General features: G+C 46.3%; 1 protein-coding gene across 1 annotated transcript in view; it reads right to left on the bottom strand.

Moving 5' to 3' along the window:
• LOC124712411 (unconventional myosin-XVIIIa) overlaps nt 1–26,390 on the bottom strand; it is a 1,310,522-nt gene that overhangs the window by 1,258,341 nt on the left and 25,791 nt on the right. The window contains exons 2-4 of the mRNA XM_047242706.1: nt 11,747–12,090; nt 11,557–11,704; nt 10,807–11,502 (exon numbers count right to left, since the gene is read on the bottom strand). Of these exons, the coding sequence (XP_047098662.1) occupies nt 10,807–11,502; nt 11,557–11,704; nt 11,747–12,090 (1,188 nt within the window). The remainder of the gene's footprint in view (nt 1–10,806; nt 11,503–11,556; nt 11,705–11,746; nt 12,091–26,390) is intronic.

The following is a 26,390-nucleotide window of genomic DNA, read 5'->3' as shown; positions in this document are numbered from 1 at the left end:
CAGCCAGTGCCGTAACGGGATTGGCCTCCTTTTACGACACCTGCCATTAAGCTCCACAGCGGCGCTTTCAGCCGGCGACACATCTGGTCGATCTTCTAATAAACACAGAAGCTGTTGTGCAACATCGGCGTCACACGTAGCCACCTACGGCGTGGCGATTAAGATTCATCGAAAGATTTACCCGAAATTTCCCATTTTTTCCAGGTTGAAATTCCAGATTTCCTTTCTTTGGATTTATGTAACCATAATGTCGGTAGCTTCTTAGGTAATTCATGTCTTTATTTATCAAGGAAACTGCGACATATACAAATCGCTAACACACAGCAGTCAGCTCATAATGAGTAGATACATACTGAACAACAAATGCTATACAAAATCTCTGAACACATGTCCTTAAGAAGAAAAGCAAGAATTCTCTGTCATTACCTGCCAACTCTCCCATTTCCTACTTTTCTTAACCGTTCACTACCTTGCACTGAGTTCGATACGATAACATAAAATCACTGTTACGGAAGGCGAATGGAAAACTTGCAAGCAGATTCTTTTTGGAAGGATTCTGGGAAAATGCAATGCGTTTGGAAATGAAACGCTTGGGTCAGAAGTTCGAAAATATTGTCCCAGTATTTGGCATTCTTGCGACAACAGACAATGAACGAATTCAGGCACACGCAGCTTCAGACGGTAACAGATCGGTGCAGCCCACACCAAACTGTATCAGAAATTGCTTGGGGAACTAAAATAATAATATTTGCACGAAGGCTGGCACGCTTCTCGAAATTTTGTTGCCTAAACTAAGACAATTTGTGTCTGAAGAAGTCTGGGTGGCCATTATGCTACCATCATTGCATACCTCGCGAATGGATCATAATAATAAGCTAAGAGAGCTTAGGACCCGTACAGAGGCATACAGAAAGAAAATCGCTTTTATTTGTCCTCCGATATGCACTGTGTAATGGCTTGTGAAGTATACCAGAATGTAGTTGTAAGACGAAAGAAACAAATTTGACGTCGTTTCACACTTCGTCAGCGACAAATTCCAGTTCTTTCACTGTCCCTTGATGCGGCACGGGACTGTCCATTTATGTGAAGCACGTCGTGTTCAGCTGGTTAACACGTCATTACTGGGAAGGAACGAGGGATGGCAGCAGAGCGGCATCAACGGCGCATAGAGAAAGCACGGATTCTCCAGCCTACACCAACACCACTCTCGCCCCCACGTTCCGCTATTCTGCGCCTTCTCCGAAGCCAGCCCTCATACATATTCAGCACGACGGGCAAGGAACGGAGACGGAATCAAAAATCACTGACTATTAGCAACGCACAGTATTCTAAACGGGAGACGAGCAAGAATCGTAATAAACATCGCTGCCTCATTACCTAGAGTTCAATAACACGTGTGCCAGCCCTAGACACCTGCTGACGCTCGTTTCTTGCAACGACAGTGTACAACAGGGGCGGCCATTAACCTTAACTTAGGTAGTCGCACACTTCTGGAACTGATTCGAAAAGAGCCATACTCTTTGAACAATAAAAGTTAACATTAACGAAGAAACTTTATATTACTTTAAAACTAGTATCTCTCAACAACCTTTCATCACACAACAAGAAATAGGTTACTTTTGGGATGTGGCTTTTCGAGGGTTCGTTCTTGCTATTAGCTGTTTGATCTGAATATATGTATCGCCATGGACAGAAACTTAACGAGAAATTAGTCATTCGAGCTGCAGAGATATGGTCACAGCTGTTGACGAAGAACTGTTCGCAGAGCAGAAGTTGTGGAGTGGGTGCTGGATTGTGTGAGAGAAGATTCATTAACAAGAAGACATCAATGTGCGCCTGCAAATGCGCACTTCGAAGAAGAAGGTGCGAACCACGTGTACAGTCATGTCACGGGATTATTTTATGCGCCTTTGTAACGCATGTATTCAGACTGGTAACCGCCACTTTGAATAGTAACTACGACGTTAAGTTACTGCTAGAAATTAGAAGTTGTTTATTACGTCAACAAACGAAATACTTTTACTGTAAATTAGGTTCTTATATCAAAGTGTTTAATCTAGGATTTTAGATTGCCTGCATAACGATTGTGTGTGATTGCTGTCGACATTTCGCGTATATTAATCGTCCTGAAAACTGTAGGTATGAGATATAGAACGGCGTCTGCTATCGAGGCCAGGATAGGTCCATTTATTTTTCAATAACATTGTTCGCTACCACAAAGGAAGTAATTAGTTAGCTATTGTCATGGAACGGAAAACTACATGTTAGGATTTAAATGTCATATGGGATTATTGGCTTAGATATCCCTCCCGGTGGGTTCAGCCATCTGTCGAAAAAGGTATTCCTTCTCCAGGCACACAGGACCATTTCCTCGCGGATGTATGACAGTAGTGCTGTTCGTGTGTTTGTAAAGCGTAGGTGAGTGTAAAGAAAGCGTGTATAGTATAATGTTTTCACTTCATGATTACTATGCGAGAAGGTAAAGGGTGAAACAAGGTTACTGCACATAGCCTGTTCCTGCAAGTGGGTCGGCCGAGGTTAATGTTCCCATCCCACGGACCAATCACCATCGTCACAAGTCCTCAATGAGAGACTGCGGAGAGGACCTCCACGGCACCACCTTTCCCCCCCCCCCCCCCCCACCCCCCCTTTGCTGCACAAATAATGGCAGTAAACAGTCATGCACCACCAGGATTCGAATGGGTTTACCGCTGAGTTTAGCGCCACTACACAATAGGAATGGCGTTTATCGCTGATACAACCGGTTCTTTTCGTCACCGGTTTAACCTCACTGTCGAAACCACTCAACCGGTTCCTGAACTAACCGATTTACGGTTTTAACTGCTGTTACTTCCAGTACTTAGTAGAAGTAGGCTTCGAACAAAAACTGAAAAATTCTAATGGAGGCGAAGAAGTAGCCGACTGCGATAGATATTGGGTTACGACTGCGGCAGAAATCACTCTCAAAGTCTCTAGCAAACACTGCGCAGGTGAAGGAGACGGGCGAGGCGACAGCGAGTGCGTAAGATCCCAATTTGATGACTTCCCTGTATTGTTACTATAGGATGGTATCGATATTTCACCCTAACGCAACCACGATATTAAGGGTTCAGTTATTATCCCAAGTTAACAGCACGTCAACAAAGTAATAGCTATATGCATCAAATATACTTTCGCTTCCGAGGAACATTGCGGATGTATTCTCCTTACCTGATATCACAAGTTTGTTGTGCCTCCCTCCATTTCTAATATTTTAAAGCAAATTCAACATTTTCCTTCATGCGTACTGCACTTCGTAAAATTTTCCATACTCCGGGTGGTACTACTCTGCAATGTAGCTGAGGTACAGTATAACACGCCACGTCGCACAGCAGCAGGTAGTTTACATTTTGTCTCTGCAGTGTATTACTGATCCTCAAGTCATGTGTTTGTTGCTGGTTTTCAACAACAGGTGTAGTTATTAAAATAGCGCTGATCACTTTTCCCAGTTCCCTTAACAATCCCATGTTTCAAAGGGATGGATATTATGAGCATAAACACTCGTTTTTAAAAATTATTTTTGTTAAAGCCAGTTATTGGTAAAAAGTGAAAAAACCTGTTACAACCGAGAGCAGATAAATACCGTACAGTACCGGTTATTCAGACCTAAAATACTGCTATCGGATTTAACCGCTCGGTTTTTCTCGTCCCTTCTGCACAGGTGTGAGTTAGCAAACTCAGCTGTGGAGGCCGGTACGAAATGGAAATGATTACACCGACGGAAAAGAAAAATATTACACCACAAACACTTTGTCCAAACGCTGCGAAACTCATACTCAAGTATATGCATGCTCGAGGGATATATACTATGTGATCGAAAGTATCCGGACACCTTGCTTTAAATGACTTGCAAGTTCGTGGCGCCCTCCATCGACAATGCTGGAATAATATGGTGTCGGCCAACCCTTAGTCTTGATGACAGCTTCCACTCTCGCAGGCGTACGTTCAATCAGGTGCTGTAATGTTTCTTGGGGAATCGCAGAGTGCTCAGGTATCGATGTCGGTCGGTGAGGCACATCCGAAAGATGTTCTATAGGATTCAGGTCAGGACTTTGTGCAGGTCAGACCATTACAGGGATGTTATTGTCGTGCAACCACTCCGCCACAGACTGTGCATTACGAACAGGTGCTCGATCGTGTTGAAAGATGAAACCGCCATCCCCAATTGCTCTTCAACAGTGGGAAGCAAGAAGGTGCTTAAAACATCAATGTAGGCCAGTGCTGTGATAGGGCCACACAAAACAACACGGGGTGCAAGCCCCCTCCATGAAAAACACGACCACACCATAACACCATCCCCTCCGAATTTTACTGTTGGCACCACACACGCTGGTAGATGACTTTTAACGGGTATTCGCCATACCCACACCCTGCCATCGGATCGCCACATTGTGTACCGTGATTCGTCACTCTACACAACGTTTTTCCACTGTTCAAACGTCCAATGTTTAAGCTCCTTACACCAAGCGAGGCGTCCTTTGGCATTTACCGGCGTGATGTGTGGCTTATGAGCAGCCGCTCGACCATGAAATCCAAGTTTTCTCACCTCACGCCTGTCCTAGTACTTGCAGTGGATCCTGATGCAGTTTGGAATTCCTGTGTGATGGTCTGGATAGATGTCTGCCTATTACACATTACGACCGTCTTCAACTCTCGGCGGTCTCTCTCAGTCAACAGACGAGGCCGGCCTGTACGCTCTTGGCTGTACGTATCCCTTCACGTTTCCACTTCACTATCACATCGGAGACAGCGGACCTAGGGATTTTTAGGAGTGTGGAAATCTCGCGTGCATAGGTATGACACAAGTGACACCCAATCACCTGACCACGTTCGAAGTCGGCGAGTTTCGCGGAGCGCCCCATTCTGCTCTCTCACGATGTCTAACGACAACTGAGGTCGCTGATATGAAGTACCTGACAGCACAATACACCTAATATTAAAAACGTACGTTTTTTGGGGTGTCCAGATGCTTTTGATCATATAGTGGAAGAATTTTATTCCCCTGCGCGCTTATTTTGAGTATTTTCCGTACAGAAAATGAGAGTACATGATGGCAAGTGGGCACGTGTTATGCTACTGGTACTTTCCAGTTAGAGATCGCAAAGCAGCAACCGCACAGGACGTGCACATGCAGCGTATCAGCATCTGTCGGACTTTGAGAAAGGTCCAATCGTTGGCGTAACTGATGTGGGAGCATCTTACCGACCGATCGGACAGAATTGGTTGTAGTACAATGACTTCACAAAAAATGGTGATGGGATGGGCTTAGGATAACTGTACGGACAGAATATTAGGCAAGGATCGTTCCAGGGAGACTACGGGTTCCATCGTCGCGCGACATATGCATGCAATGGGGAAGGTTTAAAAATCAGCTGTATGGATACCACATGCTCTTAACGAAAATCACAAAAATCAGTGGGTGGCCATATGTGCATTTCTCCTTGCTCGTCATCAATTACATCGTGAACACCGCCGACCATTCCTATCCGGTATCGTTATTGGTGACGATAATGCTAATATAAGAAACAGAAAGGAATGGTTGAGCCCATACAAAGCAGTACAAAGACCTGCGCGCGTCCACAAAAGAGAATGTTGTCATCTTGTGAAACATCGACTACGAATTGCTTCTCCGAGATGAAACCATCACTGCTGACATTTATTGTCAACAACTGAGACGTCTTGCAGACGCAGTCCAAGAACAGCGAGCAGGAAGGCTGCGTGGCGTGATGCTACCCTCCGATAGCGCTCGCCCGTATTCTCCTAGACTGCCCAAACACCATACAAGAGCTGGTTTCGGAACACATTCCGCACTCACCTTATTCCCCTGATCCTGTATCCTCAGAGTTCCACCTTTTCCGCTCTTTATCGGACAGCTTTCAAGGAACTTCCTTTCCGTATGACAATATGCTCCGAACATGACGAGTTCTTCGCGTCTAAACCACGTGATTTCTATCAGTTCCACAAGTTACCGCAGCGTTGGCAGACTGTTGTAAATAGTGAAGAAGAATGTATTATTGATGCCGGCCGCGGTGGTCTAGCGGTTCTAGGCGCGCAGTCCGGAACCGCGCGACTGCTACGGTCGCAGGTTCGAATCCTGCCTCGGGCATGGATGTGTGTGATGTCCTTAGGTTAGTTAGGTTTAAGTAGTTCTAAGTTCTAGGGGACTGATGACCACAGAATTTAAGTCCCATAGTGGTCAGATCCATTTGACCATTTGATTTTGTATTATTGATGACTAAAATCTCAGTTATGTGCATCTGTTGTGTTTACTAAACTTTCGGAAAACTACTACGAACGTAAGCACCACCCACCAACAATTGCTGAAGCGAGGCTGTCTCCTCGCCAGCATGGAGTGAGAAGAGTATACTCTGTTGTACGCTTCATGACTGGGCTGGCAAATGCAATATTCCAACAGCATAATACAAGCTCCTACTCTACTGTTTAAACCGCAACAACCCTGAGAAATATACAAATCTTACAATGAAATGAATACCCCAAGCTGCATACAGGCGTTGATATAAGTCAACGGGGACCATTGAAAATGTGTGCCATGACCGGGACTCGAACCCGGGATCTCCTGCTTACATGGAAGACGCTCTATCCATCAGAGCCACCGAGGACACAGAGGACAGTGCGGCTGCAGGGACTTATCTCTGGCACGCCTCCCGCGAAACCCACATTCCCAACTTATCGTCCCGCACTATATTCATAGTGCCTCTGCCCATTATACTCATTACTCGCGGCTTTTTGCCGACTCGCGTAAGAGTTCGGGCACTGTTTGTGCATCCGCACATATATCCGTATTATATATATATATATCTTGACTGCCCTGCCCAGTCCTCTCATTCGCCACTCATACTGTAGAGCTCGGATAAGACTTGATTGCGTATTATTTCATAACAACGTCTAGCCATAAATCTACATGAACTTCCACAAAGTGTTTTTCGGGCAATCCAACATAATACTTCACATGACTTTGAATGGCTGGCTGCCTCCATGTCACAACAAATAAAATGTATTCGTGTCTGCCGGCCGGAGTAGCCGATCGGTTCTAGGCGCTACAGTCTGGAACCGCAAGACCGCTACGGTCGCAGTTTCGAATCCTGCCTCGGGCATGGATGTGTGTGATGTCCTTAGGTTAGTTAGGTTTTAAGTAGTTCTAAGTTCTAGGGGACTGATGACTACAAAATTTAAGTCCCATAGTGGTCAGAGCCATTTGAACCATATTCGTGTCTGGGGGCTTTACCCTCATACTAATGATGATGATCGGCCTCGGGTCGAAACTGAATCACCGTTCAACCATTAAATACCGTAACGTGGTGAATACATCAACAAGGTTTTGCAACTATTGGGTTGGTGCTTCACGGCGGAACCCTTTTCCATTTCCGTCAGCGTAAAATCGAATAATCGTGGCCGTTATGAAACTGAGCGCCTCTGTATTTAGGCACTGCTTCCACTATTGGTTGCGTACGCGGCTACACAACTGTTCGCTCTCCGCAGAATTCATAATAAAACAAGTCTGCTTACATCTACCGAAAGTTACTGGAGAGTCTTATATTCAAGATAAGACGTTGCTTAAGCGTGTTGAGTTACTAATGGCAATACGGTGTTGCATCAAGGCGGTGCGCCAAAGCGTGTGCGCCGTATCAGTGCAAGGTAACGCTTATTCGCGTACAGATAACGAAAGGAAAGTAGTTCGAACACTCCAGAGGCGACTGAAGTTGATTAGGCGCTGACAAACAGGTCACGTAGGCAGGAAAACGACTCTGCGACCAGTGCGGAGCCGATAAAATGCTATCGCACGCAGTGACGTATTACGAGCGTTTGCTTCTTCTTAGAACATGAGAATGCACGGTTAACACACGTGGAATCATTTCAACAAGCAAGGCCAGGTTCCTCACTGCACAACTAACTACGATGAACCTTGCAACCTAATACTTTTCTTCCCTCAAGAAATTGCGTGCGGTACTTGGAAAAATATAATAGGCCACCAATAACGCGAAGGTTAGTCCGAATACCACAGCCTTTTACCAGGCAGAATGTGTATGAAAGAACCAGATAACACAGGGAGTTACAGCGAAAGCCAAGGTGCAATGCTTTCACAGCCAGAAAAGAAGGTACTTTAGACTTATTGCAGCTAAGAAGACAAGCCTCCTGGTATCAATAGATCAAAAATTGTTGAAGGAAGAGGCAAAAGTACGAAGATAGCACGTGCATGGGATGACTGGAGGTGTTGTAGATGCCGTGGATATCGAAACAAAGGTGTTTGTAGGTGTTCATACAGTTGTTCTACCGGAATGTCCAAAAATATGAAAGTTAAAGGTCTTAGTGTAAATGTAGGTGTTGGGGATGCCGTAGGAAGGATGTATAGAGTTTAACGTCCCGTCGACGACGAGGTCGTCTGAGAAGGAATACGAACTCGGATTGGAGAATGCATGGGGACGGACATCGGGCGTACTCTTTCAAAGGAACCATCCCAGACTTCATTTCAAGGTATGTAGGAGAATAACAGGAAACCTAAAAGAAGGCATTTTCCGATTGCAGGAAAAGTGAGGCACAACGCCATACACACAAATATCACATAGAATACCAATGTAAATATTTGTACTTGATAATGAGAATAAATTCATGAAACGCTTCATGCTGTGCTTGAAAAAAAATATGTAAGTGGCGCACTAATTTAGTGGGGTATCACGTGTCAATACCGCGCTATCGGCGCATCAGAGGTGGCAACGGAATAGTAAGTTTCCATTAACGACGATTGTGGTCGTGAGGGTTCCGGCGGACCTAATGGAGCACTCCCGCTGCGCCACGCCTCCTGCACCTCTGCATTAGAAGCGCCCTCTGCTGCCAAGATATAAGGATGGCCGGCGACAACGACTCAGCAGACTCGCACTTGGAGCCTCATCGCGACGACTCCATAGTTCATGCTTACTTCAGGGAGCCTCATCGTTGATGACATTGTGCTAGCTAGAGTCCACGTCTTGTTGCATTATTTGTAAAGACATAGACTTGGGCAAATACAAGTCAAACAAATCTTCTGTTTATTGTGTTATCTTGTTCACCATTTCTGCTCCTGTCCAGCTTTCTTACGACGACAGTTGCAGCCCCGCTCTGTAGCCCACTTCTCCTTAATGTTGTGTACGAAGTCATTTAACGTGTAGCTTTCTCCAGGTACCAGTTACAGTGTAACACACTGATGTATGAGGGTCGCACTTGTAGGGACTAGTGGCGTTGTTGGACTTGTTACAGGTGCCGAAAGAAAAGCCACAGCACAGGATGGGTCAAATAAAACTGGCCCAGAGGAGTGGATACGATTGGACGTGAATTTATGCATATAACCACACCCCATGACGCGCACACCACGTGATTCACACTGGTTCACAGCGTAGTGTGAGCTGTGTCAGTGCGAGTGAAGCAATGCGAAAGCGGACGATGGTACTCGCAGTGGAGCGGCGGGTGCTTGCTGTGGAAAGTTACGTGACAACGAAGTGCGGTCGGTTGTTTGCTGAGAAGTTCGAAGGTGTCAAAGATAGCAATGTGTACCACGCAACGCATAGTCCGAAAATGGTGTCAGACAGGATCTGCTTTGAACAAGTCAAAAAATATTCTGAAACGTGCCCGCATATTAGACACTGTGCCTGCAGTTCGTCAGAAAGTATTTCAGAGTCCTACCAAATCAACCCGACGCCTGTCGCAAGAGACTGGCGTATCTGGCCAAGGACTCAACAAATGCTGTACACGGATGGGCACCTAAGTTAATACATAAGATTCGTAATACTATTTCTCTACTAATAACCGTATGTGTATGTGTGTGTGTATGTGTGTGTGTGTGTGTGTGTGTGACTCGAAGAAACCATTCCCAGGTTCTCACCGTCAGTCACATTCACGGTGACTGACATTCAGTCAGTCACGGTACTGACAAATCTCTCGTCTATCCTATCATCTTTTTATATTCTTCTTAAAAGAGAACAAAATTTTATTTATATTTCAACCTTAAATTACTGATATTTTTAAAAGTTTTATTCTTTGTTGTAGATAAAACAAAAGAAAAGAACACTGCAAAAAGATGAAAAAGGAAAAGTGTAAGATTTACGACATGTTTCAAAACGTCAGGTAATAGGTCTATAATTTGGCAATAAATAAATAAAATAATTATCATGTCGATCGCGCAGACGAATCCTCCCCCTGGACCTGTTCTCCCGACCATTTTTATTTGCCCCACCCTGTATTTACTGATATCAGTTAGATCGGAATGTGCCACAGTATGGGCAGGCCCGCCCGGTTTGCCGTGCGGTCTAACGCACGACTTTCCGGGCGGGAAGGAGCGCCTGGTCCCCGGCACGAAGCCGCCCGGCGGATTTGAGTCGAGGTCCGGTGAACCGGCCAGTCTGTGCCTCGGCGAATGCGGGCTGGTTCCCCTTATTTCGCCTCAGCTACACTATGTCGGCGATTGCTGCGCAACCAAGTTCTCCGCGTACGCGTACACCACCATTACTCTACGACGCAAACATAGGGGTTACACTCGTCTGGTGTGAGACGTTCCCTCAGGGGTCCACCGGGTGCCGAACCGCACAATAACCCTGGGTTCGGAGCGGCGGAGGCGTGAAGTGGGCTGCGGTAGTCGTCGTGGGGTTGTGGACCACTGCGGCTGCGCGGGGACGGAGCCTCTCCGTCGTTTCTAGGTCCCCGGTTAACATACATACAATACATATAATGGGGGATAGCAGGTGTACGGGATGAAAGGAGATGTTGCAGAGTGCGTACCTTGACGGTGACGCTGGCGCCGGACGACTTGATGAGGTCGATGATCTCCTCGCGGCTCTTGTCGTCCACGGGCACGCCGTTGACCTCGAGCAGGCGGTCCCCGGGCAGCAGCCCCGTCTCGTGGCCCCCGCCGCCGCCCCCGCCGACGGTGCCGGGCTCCGCGAACGTGACCGCCTTGGTGAGTCCGCTGGCGAGCCGCTCGACCACGACGGCGCGCCGCAGCGAGAAGCCGAAGTCGGCGCGCGGGGGCGGCTGGCGCTGGATGGTGAGTTCGCGGGGGCGGGGCAGCGGCACGGGCGCGAGCGGCGGCAGCGGCAGCTCGTCGTCCCAGCGCCCCCAGCGGCCCGAGCACAGGCCCTGGCTCTCGCCCACCGGGCTCAGGCTGAAGGGCGGCGTCGCGAAGCTGCTGTTGGTGGTGGTGGTGTCGGTGAGGCTGTCTGCGCTGGGGCTGGCGCTGGCCGCCTTGCCCCCCGGCGCGGCCACCTCGAGCAGGTGGGCGGCGGGCGGCGGCAGCGGGGGCGGCGTGTGGTAGGCGCCGCTGCGGTCCGCCTCGTCGGGCTCGGCCACGGGGCTGGTGCGCTGCATGTCGTACGCGGCGGCGCGCCCGGCGCTACTGCCGCTGCTTGCGTCGCCGCCGCTGCTGCTGCCCGCCGTATCTCGCGCCGAGATAACGTGGCCGTGGCGCTGCGGCGACTGCTGCTGGTACAGCTGCTGCTGCTGCTGCTGGTGGTGGTGGTGGTTGGCCAGCACCTGCGCCACGTTCTGGTAGGTGATCACCTCGTTCTGCAGCGTGTTGCGCACCAGGATGGCCTCGTGGTGGTTGTCGCCGCCGTTCTGGACGGCCGCGTCCGCTGCGAGCGCGAGGCGCGGGCCCTTGAGGATGCCGCGCTTGGGCGGCCTGGGGGGCAGCGGCGGCAGCGAGCGCTGCTGCGGGGGCGGCGGCGGGTGGCTCAGCGAGGTGAGGCTGGCTTCGCTGCTGTCGCTCTGCGTCAGGCCGTCCACGGCGGAGGCAGCGCCGCCCCGCGACGCCCACGCGCCGGCCGCCGTGGCCCCCGCGCCGCCGTACGACGGGCTGGCCGGCGAGCCGTAGCCGCCGTTGCCGTTGCCGGTGGGCGCGCCGTACTGGCCGTGGTGGTTGTGCCCGGGCAGGCTGCTCGAGCCTCCGGCGTACTCCGGCCCGTGTTCCAGCCCCGCGAAGAAGCTGGCCGTGTAGTCCGCCGTGATGCCGCTCGGCAGCTTCTCCTTCTCCTTGCGCCGGCCGCGGATCTTCAACGAGCGCCGCACCTGCAACACCGGAGCACAGTCCACATTAACGCGCCACTGCGTTGTCAGAACATTACTCATCTTGTTTGATAAACGGAGTGAAACGCAAATTTTATTTAGCGTGTGTCGAAACACGTTGTGTTATTACATAGGGCGAGCAAAACAAAAATTCACGTCCCAAGTGCACAGACAGTACAAAACAAGTCATACTTCAGGCGACAAGGAATGCTAATGAATCGATACTACTGTACAGGTGCCTCTAACCTTTTGGGTCAAACTGAAACAGCTCACAGTGGGTCCACAACTAATTACATTCAGATAGGGTTCAAAATGGTTTAAATGGCTCTGAGCACTATGGGAATTAACTTCTGAGGTCATCAGTCCCCTAGAACTTAGAACTACTTAAACCTAACTAACCTAAGGACATCACACACATCCATGCCCGAGCCAGGATTCGAACCTGCGACCGTAGCAGTCGCGCAGCATTCAGATAGGGAACCAATGGTCCGAAATGCATATTTATTGTTGATGGACATAAACAGTATACACCTCATAAGAACAATGTAGGGGATAGTAGTTGTCATACAACAGTTCTATCTACCGCTCGAGCCTTGTCCCGCAGTTACGCAGGGTCAGCCATCGTTAATCGGATTTGGCGTGTTAATGTTTGAGGGGTAGCCGGATGCCCTTCCTGCCGCCACCCCGTATCCCCCAGGACGGAATTAGTGTACCCCAACTCTCTGCGTCGAGTGTAATCCAAGCAACAGTGCGAATGTGTTCCGATGTCTGCGAGCTGAGTAACTGAGGTGGAACATGGGGACCAGCGCGGTATTCAACTAGCGGTATGTGGAAAACCGCCAAAAACCACATCCAGGATGGCTGGCACATCGGCCCTCGTCGTTAATCCGCCGGGCGAATTCGATCTGGGGCCGCCGCGCCTACCAGAGTCCAGCAAGCAGCGCGTTAGCGCTCTCGGCCATCCTCGTGGGTAGTTGTGATACAACTATGTAATAGTAATATGACGAACGTGCGCAAGGCAGATTTTGACACCACCGTTCACTTCCACCGCAGTGCTGTAGTGTCGAAGTTCGAACCATTTGTACTGTTCACGGATAAGCCTTCATTCATCCGTGATGGTGTTTCCAACAGCCACAACAGCCGTATCTGGAGTGAGGACAATCAACACGCCACCCACATCGGTGATCACCACCAACGATTCTCTGTCGACACATGATGTTGGATGGTTGGTCCTTTATGACGGAAAACTGCTAAGCTCTAACCGCCCGCATCGTAACGTAAGAAAAAACAAGAACAAAATAAAAACTTGAGGTGAAAAAAGAAAAAACCGAACCAACCAACTTTAAAAGAGAAGCAGCTACGGACAAGGACGCCCCTAGTGAAAATTTCTCAAAACATTCTTGAGACGGCAGAGGAGAGGGGGTCAAATTTGCTTCGTCGTGCCGCTGCGGCAAATAAAAAATAAGACGCGATCGACAGAACGTAAGTCATCCGCTAAAACATCCGTCAAAGTAGACGGCAGGCATAGACGTAAACGTAAACAGTTAAAAAATGGGCACCTGACCAGAAAGTGACACACTGTCAAGGGTTAAGAGCAGTACACAAAGAGTGGGGCAGGGTCACCACTTAATAAAAGGCGGTGACTCAAATGACACTGCCCTATACGCAGCAGGGCTACATTGACCTCCTCGCGATGTGAGGGCCGAGAGGAAGCCGATCGCGGTATTGAAGAGGTTTAAAGTCCCGCAGAGTGTTCCCCTCGAGAGAAGGCCATTGCGCACAACTACATGCCGACAGACAGCGACACGAAGATCATCTGACGGAACAGAATGACTAGCAGACGGGAGAGCAGAGCTGTGAACACTTGGGTGGGCATCGTCCAAGATCACCTCACAGAATCTTATTTCCTGCCTCCCCGTTTGACTGGTTCGCGTTACCTGGTTTTCCTGCGAGATGTCCTGCTACGGTTCTTGGACACTGCACGCCTTGATGTCCATCAAAGGATGCGGTTTCAACAATGTGAAACCGCACAGCTCACTACACGAGCTTCTCAACAACACGCACCCTCATCGTTGGACTGGAAGGGGATGTCCTGTCCCATGGACAGCGCCATCGCCGTATCTCGCACCTCTGGAGCTTTCCCTCTGGTGTTACGTCAAGCCCTTGGTGAATGAAAAAAAAAAAAAAAACCCGCAGAAACGGATGAAGACATGTTAGCTATAGCCCAAGCTGCGTGTCTCCTGCTACGACAGACACCAGGGATCTCTGAGAGACTGCAGCAGAACTCCATGCGCCAATGCCATGTATGCATGGAGACTGGCTCTTGTCACTTTGAACGGTTCCTATGAGCTACGCTGTTGTTATGCGGTGTACACCGTGTAAGTCCATAACACAATAAATATGCATTAGTTCCCTATCTCACTAAAATCGGCTGTGGAGCCATTATCAACAGCGGCAGGAGCAGCCAAACCACCTCGTATGATAAACAGGTGTACATAGTGTGATATATAGGGTGTATCAAGAAGGACATGACAGGAACTATCATTCGTGGCGACAGGAAGGGCATCCAGCCACCTCTTAAAATTAACTCTGCCAAATCCTACCTTAAAGACGCCGACCCTGCAAAACTGTAGGACAAAGGCACAAGAAAAAGAAGAAGATGACAGAAACCATCACCCGAAGCAAAAATGTCTAGTAACACATGGGCTCTAAAACGCATACTTTAAGAAGTACGAGCGCTGGTTCAGTAGAAGACATGTGTTGCACAGCAGTGGATATGAACAAGCGCTCATACTTTTAAAGTATGCAGTTTTCAACCCATGCGTTACTACACTTTTTTTTGCTTCGAATGATCGTTCCGGTCATAGCCCTAGATATTGACCGTTCCTCCAAGGACACACTGTGGATCAGACCAGTGCTTCGTTGTGTTACACTTGCAACTTTCGTCACTGCAACACTATCAACGCAGCACAGCCTACATCAGTTATTTGTTATTGTTACTCGTACCACACGCATCCGTCGTGAGGTTGCTGCTACTGTTGGAGGAAAAAACTTCAAGGTGAGCAATTCATTACAACTGTCCATAGATTGAGGTCCAGGAAAATCGCTATGGATACCAGCGACATCTTGCGAAGGAGTCCACCCAAAGCAAGCACGGAAATGTAATGAATACATGCTGAAAACGATCCTCAATGGTCTCATTTATCTGAAAATTTCCTTCCCGGACACAAAAAGAAGTCCCCAAAAACGGGAATTTGCAGCCATCACAAGCAACGGAGACTGCAGAGAAGCGCAAACTGTGGACCACTTGCTCTGTTGCCGTCTCTGGCCCCCATCGTGCAGCGAGGAAGATCTGCTTCAGGCAGCTGAGTGCTCTTTACGTTGCCTATGTTTAAGGATTCGGCGTGTCTTCTTGTTTGTGTTTCTTTGTACTTGTGCTTCTGACACGAAAAAATGGTTGAATTAGGCTATGTCTGGATCAAAACTAAGGAGAGAGGATCATAGCTATCAACAGAATCAGATATGTATACCAGCGGCAAGACACAAGCAGGACCTCCATCGCGCGATAGCAATGGTAGTGATACTGACTTCAGTACCCTAAAGGTAGTAACTGAACAAAGTTTTGCGAAATTACTTTTTTAAAGAAGCTGTAGTAAATATTCCAAAAATTGAATAAGAACGGCTGCCAATGAATAATTTGATAGCAGATAACCTTGGTGTAGCGAAGCAACTCAACAACTGACTAGATATCTCTAAGAGTTTTGTTTTTCTTTCTTGGGACCTTGGTCCCGCTTCACGCGGGGTCGGTCGTGTTACTATTGATTTGGCAGTGTTAGTTGCAGAGGGTGGTCGGATGCCCTTCCTGCCGCCACTCCGAACCCCCAGGGACGGAATTAGTGTACCCCAGTTGTCAGCATCTAGGGTAAGCCATGGATAGTACAAACGTTTTTAAACGTCTGCGGGTCGTATAACTGATGCGGAACGCGAGGACCAGCCCAGTATTCACCTAGCGGGATGTGGAAACCGCCTAAAAACCACATCCAGCATACCGGCCCTCATCGTTAATCCGTCGGGCGGATTCGATACGGGGCCAGTGCGCCTACCCGAGCCCACGAAGCAAAGAAGCAGCGCATTAGCGCACTCGGCTACCCTGGCGGGTGACTAGGTACCTTTCGGAGTATGCTGATGGAATAGCTCCATGTTTAGCAACCATACACATCTGCTCGCTCGACGACAGATCTATACCTGAAGATTAGAAAGTTGCGCAAGTCACACCAACATGCAAAAAAGGGTAATATAAGTAATCCGCTGAATTATGGGTAATATAAGTAATCCTCTGAATTATAGAGCACATTATGAAATAACTCGAAGGAAACGGTCTATTGAGACACTGCAATACAGGTTCAGAAAATATCGTTCTTGCGGAAAACAATTGACTATAGCCACATGAAATAATGAGTGCTTCGAGAGGGTATCTCAGGTCGAGTGAATATATCGACATTTCTAGGAAACTTTTTACGCAGTTCCTCACAGGCGGATTCTAATCAAGTTGCATGCAGTACGACTGAATTCGTGATTTCCTATCAGAAGCGTCACAGTTCGTAGTAACATCTAGTGAAACAGAAGTGATATCTGGAGTTCCCCAAGGAAATGTTGTGGGCCCTCTGGTGTTTCTAATCTATATAGCAGTCCTCTTAGATTGTTTGCACTGATACCGTCTTTTACTGCCTAATAAAGTCATCAAGAGATCAAAGCGAATTACAGATTTAAACAAGATATGAGCATGGTGCGAAAAGTGGGAATTGACACTAAACAATAAACTGTGTTGAGGCCTTCCACATGATTACTGAGAGAAATTTGTTACATTTCGCTTACACAGTAAATCACATAAATTTAAATGTTATCATTTCAACTAAATACCTATGGACTACAATAACGAACAACTTTAACTGGTGTTGGGAAAGCGAATCAAAGATTGCGTTTTATTGGCAGAACATTTAGAAGACATAACATACGTTCTAAAGAGACTGCGTAAGCTACGGATGTCTGTCTTCTTCTAGAGTACTGCTACGTGATACGGGATCCTACCACATAGGAGTGACGTGGGGACACTGAAAAATATTAGAGTAGGTTAGCTCATTTTTTATTGTCGTCAAATAAGTGAGAGAGTGCCACGAGTATGATAAGTGGGATGGTATGCAAGCACTGTAACAAAGGAGCTTTTCGTTTCGGTGAGATCTCTTCACGAAATTGCAATCATCAACTTTCTCCTGCGATGCGACAACGACCATCGTGATACAGTAAGAGAAATAAGAGCTCCCTCGGTAAAGTTTAGATCATAACTGACACGTGTTATTCGAGAGTAAAAGGTCGAGAAACTGTTTAAGCGTAGTTCCGTAATAGTCCGCCGAACACACATGTGTGAACTGCAGAGTAATCACACAGACGTGGATGCGCGTCGACAATAAACAGAACAGCTACAATAAGCCGAGGATGGTGTTAGCTACCATCTTCTCCGCATTGTAGATATGAAGGTGGATTATTTCGGCCGAAATCTGGTTACTGTTAGTTAAATTTTTTCGTTTCTTTTACACTTTCAACAGCCCTATTGAGCTTGTGACGTTGTGCAACAGATCATTCATGTATATTGGAAACATTAACTTTGAGGACTCCTAGAGTTGCCTTACCATCTGTCGATTTTGTACCTTTAAGAACAACGAGTTTGACTCTGTCTGCAAAGGAGTGCTGAATCAAACCTGGTCCGCTACTCGGTAGCCACGTGTTTTGTTCAGTGAACAACAGTGCGGATCTCTAGCCAATGTCTTCATGGTCAAGGAACACGGCATCAAACCGCGGGACCGTTGTCTACAGCGCTTGTTAATAAGCATAAAATTGTTGTGGCTTTCGCGGCTACATGTAGACGTGTTTCCTTTTACCGATTGTATCGGGATGTTCGGCCAATGCATGTCTAGTAGCTTTTTCCTTACGTTTCGCCAGCAACTGTAGCTGGTTTGTCCGAGATTCACCCCCCTTTTCTCTTACGTAAGTCCTTCTTTGGCTAAACATGACTCTGCTGCTATTAGTGGATGGCGAATCTTTGACAATGCAAAGCACTCGTGCTGGCAAAACGTCAGAAAAACCATTAAACGATCGTCGATCAAAGACCCTGAGGCTCTCGTCAACAGGCAACACGTTCACTGGCTGGGTAGTTGGTTTAATGATTAAAGGGACCTAACTACGAGGTCATCACTTCCTCCGATCTGGAACAATTAAGTCAACAAAGCTACACACAAAAACGTATGTAGTGCCCGAAACCCAAGGAAAGAAAGCCGCAAGGTCTACAGAAGGTTAACGAAGCATAGAGAAAGGAACAAGGAAGATGAAAAGGGAGGAAAGGAAGAAAGGAGGGCGAGGTGCTCCGTCCAAGGGGCAGCTGGAAGCCCCTAAGGACAGAAAGGGGCATGGGGGCATAGCACCAGAGAACACTAGCGACCCGGACAGGGCGAGAAAAGCAGAAGAATACAAAGAAAGACCACTAAGTCAAACAGAGCACGCGAGAAGAATACGTTCATTAATAGGTGTTCTAACTGACTGTGACGTCATCACAGACCGTCGTGAGCTATATGTTCTTCACGTATCGTAAAAGGCTCGCTCTCTTTCTTTTTCTCTCTCTCTCTCTCTCTCTCTCTCTCTCTCTCTCTCTCTCTCTCTCTCTCTCTGCGCCATCGATTCACTTTGCCTACGATAGCGCTCTTGCCTCAGCGGTGATTAACTGCGTTAACAGACGGCTGACGGACGAGTAATCGAGCCACTCTGCATTTTTGGCAAAATTTTTTGTAAGCGTCATCAGCTCATTCGTTTCTCTCAATGTCTCTGTTACTTGACACGGAGCAAAAATAATAATCCCTTCCCTTTTATCTACAATAATAGAAGGTTCTCCTGGATCGCATGCACTGCTTCATCTGTTGCATACAAGCAGAATATGGCTTGCAACGTACTGAAGGAATTGAGAAAAACGAAGAACTCTGGACGGCAACTTGTCACCTCATGTAACATTTTAATTACTTTCAGGCCAGCTTGAACTTCAGCACGCTACCCCATCCTTTAGACCATATGAATCAGAAATCCGTAACCTATCTCTTCACCTCCACCCACTATTCGAGAGATATTGTGCATGAATAAAGTATGCATTAGTTCACACACATTTCTCCTGAACCCGTGCAAGTGTAGCGCATTGATCTCAAAGAAATTTAATCACACATAAGTTGCAGCCATATTTGCATATGTCACTTACGAGACAGGACACCATTTCATTTATGATCAAAGAATGCTTACTCTAGACAAACACACCCTCACTGAAAACAAAAATTTGATACATGTGCAAACATAGTCAATCATTGCAATATTAAGTAAAAAATCGAATTTCTTAGCCTTATCACGGTTATCAAACTGAACAATGCTTTCGTTCTAACTAATCCATTCATTTCCTTATGCCATCCATCAACACCCGCCAAGAAATTAAAGTTTAGGAAAGCAGGAGCAGTTGAATGATACCTATTGCCAGCATTTTCATAGACGTTGTGCACAGATACAGGACATTACTGCAATAAATCCACTGCCATTATTCTTTTTAGCATATAAGCCAAGTTAATTTATGTGTTTATCACTCTAATTGCATGTTTTGTTCCTAATGACAATGCACGAAATCACCACATCAAACCAACCATAAAATTAATTCGGAAATGTAATTACAGAAACGCATTAGGTAATGTCTTTGATTTGTGTGCAGCGTAATCAATTCCCTTGAGTGATTATAACCGGTTAATGCTGTTTCATATTGCTATCCATAGTCTGGAGAGGTGAGACGTAAACTCCGCTTATTTATGTACCCTTTAATTCCGCCGCATTCATTGTGTGCGCTAATAAAGTAAACTCTCTCGTGCTATAGGAATCTAGTAAATTAAACGTCTGCCCACTCACCTCTCCACATAGGTTGCGTAGTAAGCTGTAGCACCGGTTTAATCTTGTTGTCAGGCTAATGCAATGGCATCTTGTTAATGAGGAACGTAAATGAAGTAGGTGTCTAACATTACCCACTGTCGTCGGCGTCTTTCTCGTGTGTTTCGACTTACAATTTCGTAAGTCCTTTAATAACGCTGACGGTGTTTTGGTTTCAGCGTTTTTAAAGCATAAGAAAGAAATTAAGACCGAAATTTGTGATGCCGTGTTGTACGGTAAGGTGGCGAAGATACAAGACGACTTAGACAAAATTTCCAGTTGGTGTGATGAATGGCAGCTAGCCCTAAATACGGGAGAATGTAAGTTAATGCCGATGAGTAAGAAGATCAGATCTGTCATGTTCGGGTACAGTATTACTTGTGTCCTGCTTGACACAGTCAAGTCGTTCAAATATCTGAGCGTAACGTTGCAAAGCGATATGAACGAGCATGTGAGAATTGATGCAGGGAAGGTGAATGGTCGATTTCGGTTTATTGGGAGAGTTTTAAGAAAGAGTGGTTCACCTGTAAAGAAGACCGCATATAGGACAATAGTGCGACCTAGTCTTGAGTATTGCTTGAGTGTTTGCGCTCCGTACCAGGTCGGACTGAAGGAAGATACCGAAGCAATTCAGAGGCGGCGGGCTGCTAGATTCGTTACCGGTAGATTCGAACAACACGTTAATGTTGTAGAGACGCTTCAGGAACTCAACTGGGAATGCCTGGAGGGAAAGCGAAGTTTCATTTTGAAAAACACTATTGAGAAAATTTATAGAATCGGCGTTTGAAACTGACTGCCGAACGATTTTACAGCAGCCAACATATGTCGCGTGTAAGGACCACGAAGGTAAGATACAAGAAATTTGAGCTGATACGGAGGCGTATAGGCAGTCGTTTCTCCCTCGTTCTATTTGCGAGTGGAACAGGAAAGGAAATGACTAGTTACAATTGAATGAAAAGAGCCCTCGGTTACTAATTTGTAACGAATTAACCGGGCTTCGACACTGCTAGGAGTGTCTTCCTCAGAATTCAAACCAAAGAATGGTCTATAACATGGTCACAGAATTGTGACTAAAAACGTACGATACAAATTATAAGTACGGAATTATCGTGAAAGACTGGCACAACTGTCATTTATAAAATAATAAATATGCCAAAAGGGCATTAGTCACAATGAAATTTAAGATAAAAAAGAACTGAAGGCGAGCCACTAAGCGCTGCTCGTTACTTGCGTGGTGCAGGTAGTAAACGGCATATGTATTATTTCATAAATGACATAAGTACTTCCGGTCTTTCACGATAATTCCGTGCTTATAATTTGTATCATACGTTTTTAGTCATAATTCTGTGACAATGTTATACTCCATTCTTTGGTTTAAATTCTGAGGAAGACACTCCTAGCAGTGTCGAAACCCGGTTAATTCGTTAAAAATTAGAGACCGAGGGCTGTTTTCTTTTAATTGTAACTATTCACGGTCTCTGAACGTGCAGGCATGTACAAAATTTTGAAATGACTAGTAGTGGTAAAAGTTAACCTCCGCCACGCACCGTATAGTGGCTTGCGAATTATGGACGTAGATGTAGATAAGCCGTGATGCGTGGATGGTTAGAGTGACTGAGCGGTGCCTAGGGGAGCTCGAGAGCCGGGTGCAAATCTCTATTCGGTAGAAGCTTTGAGACTGCCGTCGATGTATAATTGCCTATTCTGGACGATCACCATCTATAAAAGTTTTTTCCGAAAATATCAGTCCCTGAACTACACTTTATTGCTTTTATTTTATTTATTTACACCGCCAAACAAAAAATTAAGTCGCCTGTCAATACAGCTTCGTTCACGGGCACAGCACGGGTGCGTATATTAATGAGTAAAGCTGCAATTCTCTGTGAAAGGGCACCCGAGCGCATTATATAGTGTCGTTCGTGTTTAATGTCATTACAGGCCTGGTAGGGTGTATAAGGGCCATGAACAGCGCCAGGTATTGAGTGATCACTGCTGAGGACGCGGATATGGCACCTACTCGTTCGAATAAGTGTTATTACACTACTGGCTATTAAAATTGCAATACCAAGAAGAAATGCAGATGATAAACGGGTATTCATTGGACAAATATATTATACTAGAACTGACATGTGATTACATTTTCACGCAATTTGGGTGCATAGATCCTGAGAAATCAGTACCCAGAACAACCACCTCTGGCCACAATAACGGCCTTGATACGCCTGTGCATTGAGGAAGACAGCGCTTGGATGGCGTGTACAGGTACAGCTGCCCATGCAGCTTCAACACGATACCACAGTTCATCAAGAGTAGTGACTGGCGTATTCTGACGAGCCAGTTGCTCAGCCACCATTGACCAGACGTTTTCGATTGGTGAGAGATCTGGAGAATGTGCTGGCCAGGGCAGCAGTCGAACATTTTCTGTATCCAGAAAGGCCCGTACAGGACCTGCAACATGCGGTCGTGCATTATCCTGCTGAAATGTAGGGTTTCGCAGGGGTCAAATGAAGGGTAGAGCCACGGGTCGTTACACATCTGAAATGTAAAGTCCACGGTTCAAAGTGCCGTCAATGCGAACAAGAGGTGACCGAAACGTGTAACCAATGGCAACCCATACCATCACGCCGGGTGATACGCCCAATATGGCGATGACGAATACACGTTTCCAATGTGCGTTCACCGCGAGGTCGCCACACACGGATGCGACCATCATGATGCTGTAAACAGAACTTGGATTCATCCGAAAAAATGACGTTTTGCCATTCGCGCACCATCGCAGGCGCTCCTGTCTGTGACGCAGCGTCAAGGGTAACCGCAGCCAAGGTCTCCGAGCTGATGGTCCATGCTGCTGCAAACGTCGTCGAACTGTTCGTGTAGGTGGTTGTTGTCTTGCAAACGTCCCCATCTGTTGACTCAGGGATCGAGACGTGGCTGCACGATCCGTTACAGCCATGCGGATAAGATGCCTGTCATCTCGACTGCTAGTGATACGAGGCCGTTGGGATCCAGCACGGCGTTCCGTATTACCCGCCAGAACCCACCGATTCCATATTCTGCTAACAGTCATTGGATCTCAACCAACGCGAGCAGCAATATCGCGATACGACAAACCGCAATCACGATAGGCTGCAATCCGATCTTTATCAAAGTCGGAAAAGTGATAGTACGCATTTCTCCTCCTTACACGAGGCATCACAACAACGTTTCGCCAGGCGAAGCCAGTCAACTACTGTTTGCCTATGAGAAATCGGTTGGAAAGTTTCCTCATGTCAGCACGTTGTAGGTGTCGCCACCGGCGCCAACTTTGTGTGAATGCTCTGAAAAGCTAATCACTTGCATATCACATCATCATCTTCCTGTCGGTTAAATTTAGCGTCTGTAGCACGTCATCTTCGTGGTGTAGCAATTTTAATGGCCAGTAGTGTAGTACCTCACACAGTTTGAATGAAACTGACTTCGTTGTGGGTCTTCGTTTGGTCGACTGGTCGAATCGTGCAATATCGAGATTTGTGGGGTATTCTGATGTGACAGTGAACAGATTTTGGACTGCAGGGGAACTTGACGATAGGCATACTCTTCGACTTGGTTCCGGTCGACCTAGTCTGACCACAACAAGGGTGGCTCGCCGTAACGTGCAGCAAGCACTTCTGCCACTGCCATCCGGGAACAAGTGACGCACTACCTGGAACACTCTATATGTCCCCGCACAACTGGTCGGAGACTAGCAGCAGCCGGAGTACCGAATTTCCTACCCACGCGTCGGCTGCCACTGACACCACGACACTAACATCTGCGTTTCGAGTGGTGCCGTGTCTCGGAATCATGGACGGCTGATGAATGGCGTCGCACTGCGTTCAGACATGAATCAGGCTATGCACTAACTCGGATGACCAACTCAGGCGAATATGGCGGCGCCCTGGAAGAGGTCCCTTCCTTCCAATGTTTTGGAGTGACACAGTAAAGTTAATTCATGGCGTTATGGTTTCGGGAGCCATCCGGTATGATTTCATGTCAAGCCACAGACATCCTGAGTCCTCATGTGCCACCTCTCATGTTACAGCTTCATGGTGTCATTTTCCAACAGGGCAATGCTCATCCACATATGGAATGTGTCTCCATGAACTGTCTGCGTTGTGCTCATGCCATCATTCCTGTAACGATTACAGCTTCTAGCACCTAAATTTTTAGATATTACGGAAAAATGCGCAGAATAATATGCATTTCTAAGTGCGCTACCAGCATAGCAGTAATCGCAATAAGAATACAGCGACTATGTTACACACGAGTATATTATAGCAGCGACGAACTTCGAAAGTTTGGTTGCTTTATGCAAACGGACTTTTGTAATAAGTTAAAATTTGATGTGGCAATAGTAAATGAGCAAAGATCACGGAATTTCGAAAATAATTCGCTATTAATTAGGCTGCACGGACACGTGTCGCGAATAGCATCAACGTTTGTACTCCTAAAATATTACCTTCATAGCTCCCAGGTCAATCTGAAACAAATTTCTTCCTTTTAAATGATCAATAGATATTACATCAGGGGTCTATTTCCATCCATACTTTTCCATTCTAGAATGGGGTAAAACTTAACCACTAATCTACCGCTTGCCGACGTTTCATTGTAGCTACTCGTACCATCTGTAATGCACCGATGTTTTGGAACAGACCAATGTCTTCATACATCAGTTCACCTACAAAGTTGTTTTTGTAGTGTTTCACCACTCTAGTCTATGCTGTGCAATCCTCTTCAGCTCTGAAAACTACATGAATTTGAATACTCTTACTGTAGTAAAGCCTCCTTGTTCTCTGTCTGTAGTTATTACCCCCACCTCTTTCATTTCTCTCCATTACCAAACTTAAGAATTCTTAATGCCTGAGGGAGTATCCGATCAATTTATCCCTTCTTTTAGTCAAGATAGGCCATGAATTTCTTTTTCCCCAGTTCGATTCAGAACTTCTTCATTAGTTAATCTTCAGCATTCTTCTGTAGCACCACACTGCAAAAGCTATTCTCTTATTGCGTCCACTGTTTATCGTCCGCCTTTCATTTCAACACAAGGCTACACCCCAGACAAATACCTACAAGAATAACTTCCTGTCACTTACATCTATATTCTATGTTAACAAATATATTTTTTTCAGAAACGCTTTCCTTGCTATTGCCAGCATGCATTTATACCTTCTCTACTTCAGCCATCGGCAAGTATTTTGTTGGCCAAATGGCGAAACTAACCTGGAAATTCTGGTGTCTTACTTCCTAACCTGATTCTCTAACCATCGCCTTATTTAAATTGAGTATATTTTTCATCACCCTTGTTTTACTTTTGTTGATATGTATCTGCATTTAGGGTCAATTGCCAGTTTTCGCACCATTTTCTAAATCGTTTTGCAATTTTGTTTTGACCTTTACTAGACGATAAACAACAGTATCGTCTGCAAACAACCAAAGACGGTTGCTCAGATTGTCTGCTAAATAGTTTGTATAGATAAGGAACAGCAGAGAACCTATGAAACTACCTTTGGGAACGCCAGAAATCACTCCTGTTTTACTCGATTACTTTCCGTCAATTACTACGAACTGGCCTCTCTGACAGGAAATCGCGAATCTAGTCGCTTAACTGAGACGATATTTCATAAGTACGCGATTTCCGTAGAAGCCACTTGTGTGGTACAGTGCCAAAAGCCTACTCGAAATCTAGAAATACATATTCAATTTGAAATCCATTCACAGGAACGACGTTTCCTAAACTTTACAATACCTTTACAAAACGCTATACATTCGGTTCGATATGTCTGGTGAAAATTCAACAGAGACTATCAGTGAAGCAGAATCTCGCAACATGCAGTTAGTTTGCAGCTCTGTAGCTTGATTTTCCTTTTGCTTTGTCTTTTTCATGTAAGTACAACATGACCTTCCTCTGGCGCGACAATTCTAATGGTACAAAGCCACAGCCGAAATTCTGAAATCCCTGATGATACTGCCATCGCTCCAAAATACCCGCACTTATCTATATTAAGAATAAAACCGTCATGTCTGTCTTTGAGCACGTTAATCTCCAGAACTACTAGATGGATTTCTATTGGGTTTTCATCGGTAATTTCAGCGTGGCTTGCCGCATCGTAAACGCTTTATTTCATTAAAACTGAACTAAAAAAAAAAAGATACCGCGATTTAAAGTTTCATCTAAAATAGTCATGGCCGTCTGTTTGAACACGCTAATCCCCAAAACTACTAGATGAATTATCACTAGATCTTCGTAGGAACTTGATCGTAGCATGGGGCAAAATACGGGCTTTATT

The sequence above is a fragment of the Schistocerca piceifrons genome, chromosome 8 (assembly GCF_021461385.2).
Source record: "Schistocerca piceifrons isolate TAMUIC-IGC-003096 chromosome 8, iqSchPice1.1, whole genome shotgun sequence".
Classification (NCBI taxonomy): domain Eukaryota; kingdom Metazoa; phylum Arthropoda; class Insecta; order Orthoptera; family Acrididae; genus Schistocerca; species Schistocerca piceifrons.
Note: the sequence above shows the minus strand (reverse complement) of the source record. Positions and strands in the feature narration are given on the sequence as shown.